The sequence below is a fragment of the Poecilia latipinna genome, unplaced genomic scaffold, assembly GCF_001443285.1.
Source record: "Poecilia latipinna isolate Pla-1442-1.1 unplaced genomic scaffold, P_latipinna-1.0 Scaffold1162, whole genome shotgun sequence".
NCBI lineage: Eukaryota > Metazoa > Chordata > Actinopteri > Cyprinodontiformes > Poeciliidae > Poecilia > Poecilia latipinna.
This window is the reverse complement of record NW_015113778.1, coordinates 51,681-61,717: the sequence shown is the minus strand read 5'-3', so window position 1 is coordinate 61,717 and position 10,037 is coordinate 51,681. Positions and strand designations below refer to the sequence as shown.

General features: G+C 37.4%; 1 protein-coding gene across 1 annotated transcript; it reads left to right on the top strand.

The window, feature by feature from the left end:
• Positions 1–4,945: 4,945 nt before the first annotated feature.
• LOC106960172 (heart- and neural crest derivatives-expressed protein 1) lies at positions 4,946–9,635 on the top strand. The gene is made up of 2 exons (XM_015053141.1): positions 4,946–5,734; positions 8,554–9,635. The coding sequence occupies exons 1-2, from the start codon at positions 5,246–5,248 to the stop codon at positions 8,647–8,649; spliced, it is 585 nt and encodes a 194-aa protein (XP_014908627.1). The 5' UTR covers positions 4,946–5,245; the 3' UTR covers positions 8,650–9,635.
• The last annotated feature ends 402 nt before the right edge of the window (positions 9,636–10,037 follow it).

Sequence of the window (10,037 nt, the reverse complement as noted above, 5' to 3'; positions counted from 1 at the left end):
ATGATGCAACCAGTTCTGGTTAGTTAGTTTTTTATTTGCTCTGTTTTTGTATGTAGGAAGCGCTCATTGAGACATCAGGTCCCCTTTCAAACAAACACACTAGATAACAATATGTTATAACAAAATGTTTGACATAAAACAATGTCAATAAACCAATAAAAACAGGAACAGTTATCTTTCTCTGTTATTGTTAAAATATCTTTAATCCTTCAGCTGATTTAATCTGCACATCTTGAGGTTTTAGTTTTATCCAAGTAGAAACACTAATAGAAATCTGTAAGTGGAGGTTATAGATGTTGTCATATGAAGCAAGGCACAGAGGTAGAAAACCAATTATTAAATCTGGAAGAGTAGACAACGAAGGCCAGTTAACCAAAGAGTATAAAACGCAATGATGGGTAAAAAGTTTACATACAGCAATAGAGTCTCAGTGTCCCATGTCTCACATCTGTGAGAAGTCAAGAGGAATATTTAAGTACATAATATCACCGTCATCAGTATTACATAAGAAGGAGGCTGCGAAACTCTTTTTTTTTATGTTAAATGAGAAACATTTCTACAAAGCAGTCTTAGTTTTAGCACCTGGTTGTGAACGGGGGCTCAGTGGAAGTTTCTGTGCAGAGGTGGGTTTGATCAGTGTTGATATTAGGGAAGTAAGCAGATGGTTGGAGATTGGGGAACGTCTGTGAATGATCCTGACTTGGACTGAATTTCCTGTGAACAGGAGATCTGCTAGTCCAGAATCAGAGCTGCAATTTCTGTCTACGTGAATCTGTACATAAACTTACATAGAACTATAATAAATCCAAATAAGATTCATATGAAAGATATTTAAGATGTTGTGGATTTTGTCTAAACACACACCGGACTGACGCTCACGGAAGAAACTGAAGTGTCCCTGTTTGACATCATAGCAAAAATAATCTGAAGAAATCAGTCAAGATTTAAGGAAATGAGCTGTAGATTTCATCAAGTCTGGTTCATTCTTGGATACGACTTCTAGATGCCTGAAGGAGCCATATTGAGGAGATGCTGGATGATCTGAGAGTGTCATTCCATACTGTGGGCTGAAAAGCCACACTAAAGATGAAAAAAACACATTTACGTGCATTTACTGTTTACAAACGCTTGCAAGGACGTGTCATGAGGTCTGGTGGAACTAAAGTTGGAGTGTTTGGCCAAAATACATTGGGAAAATAAAAAGAAAAACTTGCAATTCTGAGAAGATCATCCCAACAACTAGCAAGCCAGACCCACAGCATAATACTATCACTTATATGCTTGACAGTTGGCAGTGTTCTTAGGTTTGAAAGTCACTCATCACTGTTTGAAAATCTTGTGTGTAATTCCATCTTTACCTCATCTGACCAAACAAATTTTCTCCAGACATGATGCTTAAATTCTTTTTTGTGGACAGAGACACCTGGAGTTCCACAAATGTTCCTGTTCCTGAAACTTTGTGACTTCTGGATTGTTCCTAAATGCTAATCAACTTCCTTTCATTTCAGGCCAACATTTTGTGTTAGATGGTTGACACAAAGACACAGCTGGAGCTTCATCTGAAAGTTTAACCAAATCATTGGTTAAATGTTTGACCCTGTATTTACAATTTTGACCTCAATTTATTAATTTTTTGATATTCTTGATGTCTATTAGGTGCACTGTGAAAAGGGCAATATTATGAAAAATTAACTTTTTTGAGCTGTACATCATATTGTTATTCCCTCTTCAAAAACATACCTGGAGCATTGCCTTGATTCTTTCATACATGTTTGAGAAATACTTTCATCTCCCATGACAACCGTTCAGCTGTGCTTTGCAACATTTTCCAAGCTTCTGAGTTTCCACCTCACAGAGTAGTAAAGTCAGTGGTGACTTTACTGTTTTCAACACTGAAGTGGTCTCAGGAAGGCCTAAAAGATTACTTTCATCAGCCAATCTTTTATTTAAGAAAAACTGTGAGCATTTTAAATATGATGTTTTTTGTGCGTCCTTTGAACGTAGTTGTTTTCCAGTCACTCTTATTTCCTCTTCCATTAACTTCTGGATCTTTGAGGAACCCTTGAAACCTCTGAACCCTTGTGGTTGTACCTCAGCTGCCATGCCATGCCATCCTCAGTCTGCCAACATTCCCCAAAACTAGAAGGAAGGCAACATGTCCAACTGAAGTATTGAAGTTTTAATCAGCTCTGCTGGTTTGCTTCGACGCACAACAGAGTTGGACATATTAAGGAGCCGCGGCACGATACGCAGTCGAGACCGAGGGAGCTTTGCACCGTTTTCCATGCCGACCGTGAATCAGAGAGGGAGAATATTTGTTTGGAAATGTGGACTTGAGGGTAAGCACTCTGAAGAGGAGGGGAAGCAGTGTCTATTGAAAAATCCACACGATGACACAAACAATTATGAGGAGAATCCAGAACAGAGCCAAGATGGCTCTCTGTGACCTATTTTGGATGTTTCCCCTGGCAGAGCAGCAGCCTGCAGGCCATGGGACGAGTGGTGCATGTTGGGCCTGAAAGCATAGAAAGCATGAAGAGCCTATTACAGCTGCCCAGGTCTTTCAGCACCTGCACTGATAGTAAGGAAATGGGAAGAAAACAAGACAGAGGAAAGGCTCTAGTCAGAGATGGACACAGAGGAAGAATTTAGGCAGGAAAAGAAAGAGAGAAAGTGATGGAGAGAGATGAAGAGGGGGCTGGGTGCATAAAGGCAGGGTTATATTTCATCCCTGCATAGTGGACGTCTTAATCAACAGTGTCAGATTTGCTTTCTGGGGGCTGCATGGGCTTCTTCACACTGACAGTGAAGGTAACATGCAAAGCGGACAGGAGACGATGGGGTGTCTTCATTAAAGTGTGCACGTGTGTCATGCAGGTGTGTACCCACGATGCAACACAAGGTTTTGGTTCATGCAACTCAAAAAAGCATCAAATAAAAAAAAAATCAAAACAAAAAAACCCATCACATGTTCATTTTAGCTTAGCAAGCTGCATAATTGTTTTTATTTAAAATCAGAAATGTATACAAAAGGGTTGCTAAAACTTGCAAAAATAAAGGAAAACTTGAAAACTGCATCGAATAAAAGAAAAGTTGAAAAAAATCTTTAATGTGAATTGTAGATGTATAAAGTAATATTTTTTGTTTACTTTTCATTTTTGGGAATTGCATAGTGTCTGCATGTTTAACCCCTTTAATGTCGATCTCATTCTGAGACATTTTCTTATTAAAAAGAAGAAAAAAAGAAAATACAAACAACTGTAAAACACCTTTAAGGGTTTCTGATTAGATTAGGGAACTGGACCGGTCTGCTTTACTTCAGGCCTGAAATTATGCAAACTCTAAATTATACTTCTTTTATTCTCTATTTTTCTCCTTCAAATTTATATATTTATTCTTAAAATCTGTATGTTCTGGGGAATTCCGAAGTCAAATTCCTCGTCTGTGAACTCGATCTGGGCTAATTGAACTGATTCTGACTTTCATACGTTTACAGGTTTGGTGTTAGAAACGCAGAAGAAGACGCCGAACGTTTTGGCATTTGAAAGATTAAAAACCTGAGATGATCTCCGTGCAGGCCTCTCCAACAGGGGGACGGGCGGATTATTTATTGGAACGGTAAAATATGCGAAAACAGGGCGCGCTGTAAACAGTGCGCAGAGGCCAGGAGAGCTTTTATGGAATAGTTACTTGTGCCCCAGCAGCAGGGTGACACCTCCTGATTTATGGCTGTATTTAGATAAGACGCCGCCGTAAATGGTTCCCAAATAGCGTCAAGGTCACGTAATGTAATGGGATAATGTTTTTGGGGGGCGATGGCGATAAGATGATGTGTTTAAGGTGCGAGGGCAGCCGGGGCGAGATAAAGCCGCAGGCCGCGTCAGGCTCAAAAATAGCATTGATAAATAATAATAATAATAATAACCGCTGCTGTAACAACATTTTTATGACTACATAAAAGCGGGTATTTTAACATGGAAAATATTGATCAATCAGGAATTTCGATTAAAGAAATGATCGTTATGTGGCCTTTCAAAACGTTTCCGCCTTTACTGAAAGTAGTCAAATAAGGAAACAAATATATGAAACATGGTCTAAAAACAAACAGGAAAAAAATATATATTTTTGAAGTACATTGAATTGAGCACATGCGATATAATGTGAAACATAAATTTCAAGATTTTTTTTTTAATACATGTAAAATGGACTCCAGAGACGTTGGTTTGTGAAAACATACACGGCAAAGTTCGTTTTAAATGTGAAAGTATTCATCAAAGACTTGGGTAAAATAAGTGAAGAAATGAATGGAAATAAATAAATATATAGTTTAATATATACATATATAAACAAACGAACAAATTAAGAAATATATAAATTAATATAAAAATCAATTAAATAAACAAATAAATTGAAAAATAAATAAATTGGTTATTGTCATAAAATTATTTCATGTTTCGAAATCAAAGTAAAGCTGCTTCATATTGGAAATATCAGCTCAATGCATGAAAAGAAATTCTTGCATTTAAAGAAAAATGCCAATATTAGTCATTCTGCTAATAACTTGTAAGAAGAAACTGTAGTAAGAACTTAATATTTTGAGGAAACATCTGTTATGTATGAAAAGAAATAAAAAATTAAAAAAAGAACTCCGCCATCCTTTAGCACCTATCTACAAGCCATGTGGATGGCCCGCAAAATTCTGTGCGCGATGAATCACAAAACTCTCCGAATTAAAACGTCGATGACAAAAACAAAAAGCAACGAATCAAACTTATGCCTGTACATGTAAACCTGATGCCAGTGAGGCAGATGTTTTGGTCCCTGTGTTCTGGTGCCGTGATATTCTGGCACCATGTTCTTCCAAACCTCTCCAAACTCTCCTCCCATTTCCTCCATTGGTTGCCTCTTTCTCACGCTCACATCCAGCTCATATAAACCTGGGGCCTCACACCTTCAGCTGGGTCAAATTTCTCCTGCAGGTCACTGCGTCCTCTTCGGGAAAAGAGGTTTCATCGGGACGGCGGCGCATCGCTGACGTTTCATCCCTGGAATACTTTTTAAAGCTGAGCTTTTTAAGAATCTTGGACCATGTGAAATAAATCGAGTCTCTGTTGTTTTAAGCTTGTAAATGAATTTAGGAGAGTCCTCGACTAAATTTCGAATGAGTTCTGCTCGCTGGTGATCCCCGAGCAGAGACGGTTTAGGGGGGGGGAGGCGAACGAGCACATTTTCTTCTCGGCACAGCATGAACCTCATCGGGGGCTACCAGCATCACCACCACCACCACCTGATGCACGAACCTTTCCCGTTCGTCCAGCGGTGCCACCAGGACGCGCCGTACTTCCAGAGCTGGGTGGTGAACCACGGGGAGGTGCCCGCGGATTTCCAGATCCAGGCGCCCTACACGCCGTCCGCGGAGCTGGGCGCGCATGGAGCTGCGCACGACGGCCGGCTCGAGGGGCTCCAGCCGGGGATGGGAAAGAGGAGGGCGTCCGGGCCGAAGAAGGAGCGCCGCAGGACGGAGAGCATCAACACGGCTTTCGCGGAGCTCCGGGAGTGTATTCCCAACGTTCCCGCAGACACCAAACTGTCCAAAATCAAAACTCTGCGCCTGGCGACCAGTTACATCGCGTATCTGATGGACGTGCTGGCCAAAGACTCCGGCGAGACGGAGGGCTTTAAGGCCGAGATTAAGAAATTTGAAACGCGGGATTTGAAAAGGAAACGAGAGCTGGTGAGTTATATTTGCTGGAGCCTCCTGGATTGTCATGAGTTTGGAAATTATTCCCAATCCGAAGCATTTTTCCCCCGTAATTCGGTGACTTATTTACGCAGCCTGTAAGTCTGAGTCAGAGTGAAAACATCTGTAGGCCTGGAAATGTTTACAGAGCGCTCTGACTAAACTGGAAAATCTCCTGAAATACGAAGCATTTTTTGCGTTCAAAGTGTTTTGTCTGTGATTTTAACTGTTAGAAATTACGCAGAAAAATTCCGAATAACATAAAGAAACTATGAGACACTGAATTAATTTATCTAAATTAAAAACGGTAAGAAGTAATTTCAAAAGCTATACTTTTAAATACTTATAATTTAAGGGAACATAAAAAACATATGTACAGTGTATTTTAAACCTGTCAAAGTAATTTTTTACCACTTATAACCATACTAAAAAAAAAAAAAAAAAAAAACTTAATCTCATTGTTCGACTCCATCAGTGACATTCTTATTTTAAACAAATTCCTAAAAATGATGAGCTGGATCAACATCAGAGTTCTTCATAAATATCTACTTCTACTGATTCACGTTTAGCTAAATAAAACCTGAATAACCACAAATAAACTGTACAGCTTGTAAGCTTTACTTTATTTTACATAACACATAAATGTTATGGCTGCAAACTATCTTGACAGAACCTGATTAGATATTGTTTAAAGTTGCTATTATTAGTCAGACTGTGACATTATTAATGGGACTGGGATGAGGAAAGCTTCATTTGCATTATTTAGAACCAGATGAGCTGCATCAACTGTAAACAGGAAAATACTTAACGTGCAAACAAAACTGAACATATGCAACTTTCAAACACACAGCTGGAAGAAGCACACAGGTTAAGAGCAGCTGAAGAACACTGATAAAACAAAATGCTATAATTTAATCATTAAATTTGGTCTCACTATTTATATCTATTTTATTTTGGTAGATTTAACTCAATAATTCAGACGTTATGTCATTTTAACTGATTAAAACCAACTCATTTTAAACATCTCCTTACTCCAAATTAACTAAAATACTTACATTCTCACAAATATTCTGTTTTCTTCATCTTATATCTATTGAAACAACTAGTAAAACATCATACGTGATGATCAAAACTACAATGTCATTCATAGTAACAACTCTCTCAGAGCCAGGATGTTCAGATTTAGTTTTGGCGCAGCTGCTAAAGCTGTTGAAGCTGGATAGAAACTTAAACAACAAAGAAACTTTCTCAACCACTAACTCAATGACTGCTCTTAATATTTTTTTTTATTCAGTAGATTTATTTGTTAAAGCCCATATAAACCTGGCATCTTTCTGTTCTCAGAAGTTATTGATGTTAACACACGACAGATACAGTTGACTTGTTAAAGGACCAACATCTTCAGTGAAATTCTAATCTAATATTTGAGTAGGATTTATTACAAAAATTTAATTAAGCTGAGTATTTAATCACTATTGAAAAATTAATATATATTATGAAATATTTATCACACCCCAAAAATCCTATTCATATTGTAGCTGAATATAAATTACATTGTCCATATCAAACTCCACATATATGGATATTCAGATATAAAGCATCTTTTAGCATCTAACTGGCCAATATATTCATCAGGTCTTGCTCAGGCCAATTATGCTGATCTGCATAACATTATTGGCTCCGCCCACTTTTTCATTAGTGACATATTTAATTACTTACAAACATAATAAATAATTTGTGTGTTTGGTCATTTTTAAATACCTGATGACACATTTAAGTAATTATTTTATGAATGAATGAATGAATGAATGAATGAATGAATGAATGAATGAATTAATTAATTAATTAATTAATTTTGTTCATTATCATTCTGCAATTGCACAACAAATTCAGAAGTGCTATTAATCAATGTGTTATACTTAAAACTTTAAAAGACAAACTAAACAAGTCAATGTTAATGGTTTATTCAATTGTGGCACTTTCAGAACTCCATAATCTTTAGCAGTGACAATGTGCTTTTAGCCCATTGGTTGAATCCAGATTTAGCCAAAACAAAGCATCTTAAGCCTGGTTAGCCCATTTAACCAACCCCAGCCATCTTTCAACCACATTAAGGGATCAAATGACGTCGTTATTTCGGTATCTTTCAACTTGTTTATACAAAAACAAAATTTTCCTCGGTTAGAGTCCAGTGTATTTTATAATCATTCGTCCTATAAAAATGTTTACGTTTTTATGAGTGTACATTTAGACGGAAAACAACTTTATCTTATCCATTTCTATAAAAAAAACAACAAAAAAAAACAAAAAAACAAAAAAAAAACGGGTGTTAAGAATTTAATCCACTTAATAGTAGTGAAAATAAACATGGTTTAAATTTAATTAAGTTTTATCGAAATTTAAGAAAAAACAGACGCTGAAGTCTGGGTTTGGTTTGATCATTTGATAAACTACAATATTTTTACGAATCCACAAACGTTTTTTTACGTTATTTAGATAGAAAGTGGCATAGAATTTTCAGTGCGAATTTAGCAAATATTTAATCAGGGAGCAGAGTCCAGATATATTTTCAAAATTGAAGTCTATGGGTTCCGTGGCCCATGGATTCGGCCCAAAGTGGGCCTGAACTGATGCTGGAAGTCACTGAAACTTTCAGACAGAGAGCAAGTAGTCTTTCCTCTATAGTCCAAATGACTTTACATGGATCCCAGAGAAAGTTCTGCTCTAAAATGAGTCAGCCGCTGCTGCAGTTGGAGCTGCTGATGTTGATGACGTTGATGTGGATGATGATGGCGCTGTTTTTGCCCCCACAGACCGACGGCCTGCAGGAGACTTTTGGAGGCGAAAAGAAGGTGAAGGGCCGGACCGGGTGGCCGCAGCAGGTCTGGGCCCTGGAGCTCAACCAGTGACCTCCTCAGAAAACACACACACACACACACACTCTGACTAAGGCCGAATACACCGCTGTGCATGCGCAGTGATGCGCTATAAAAGGGAGAAAATCAAAGGGCAACGCGGAAAGAAGGAGCTGCAGGAACGCTGCTCATTACTGTGTTCCCCACAATAATAATAATAATATGATAGAGATATTTGTGGTATTTCTGCTTTTTAACTGTTTCTCTTTAGGTCTTCACGTCAAAGTAGATGTTGCCAAAAACATTTGTGTCCGTGTTCTCTGGCCTTCCATGTTTTTTTGTCATTTCCCATCAGAGCAAAGAGTGCGCAAAGCTTTAAGTTTTTTTTTTTTGTTTGTTTTTATGTCTGTCGATTATTGTAATAATAACAAGGTAAGAAATGCAGTACATTTGAGACTTTTTTTCACTGATTCGTAATCTTTACTGTTGAAAATGTTTAACCAATCACAAACTGTTTTCATCGTTTAAGAGACTTAATGTTTGACTGTCGCTTTTCTTTACTCGCACCTGTAAATTACAGCAATCAGAAAGCGGCTTCGCAGCAACTTCTTACTGATCAGGATTATTTAATTTCTAATTTAACCTGAACTTAATTTAAATTCTGAGTTCCGTTTTGACTTGACGGCACTAAAAGAACATCACGTTGTAGTTTTATTCTGACTCTGAATCCGCGGTCATAACCAAGCGCTCTCCACCGGTGTAAACTCTGCAGACTCTAGTTGTTGAATTAATTGAATCTACCTCAGTACTTTAAATGTCACTGTCCAGCGGGAGGAGAGGAGAGAAACCAACCGAGAGTGAGACACTAACATTAACGCAGCTTTTCACTCCCGACATGTAAAACGGTCAATGTAAAGAAAAAAAAAGAAAAAAAAAAGTGGAATAAAATGTTTATTATTGTGCGCAATGTTAATGGAAATGTGTGTTAGATGTGAAGGTATATTTGGTTCCATAAATAAATGGATTATTTCATGACATTATATTGGAATTCCAGTGGTTTTGTTCATAAGCGTCAGATTTTACTGTAACAAAATTAGATGATTTATGTGCACTCATTAGCTCTTTCAAAGGCTAGAAACTATATGACCAGAACTCGCATGATAATACGAGCATTTTCTTTTTCTTAAGGAGATGCAAAAATGAAAATTTTACTTTTGATCCATGTTTTTGTTGTTGTTGCAATTCTCACTTCTGTAATCTCCACCGGTAGAAAAAAAAAAAAAAAACGACCACACTGGCAATTTATTCTGCACTTTGATCAATTTATTTTTGGTTTTTATATCTCTCAGATGTTTGTCTCAGAAAGCACTATAAAATAACTGAAAAATATTTAAAGTATTTTAAAGCGTTTTGGATGTTCTGGTTTATTATATATTTATTTC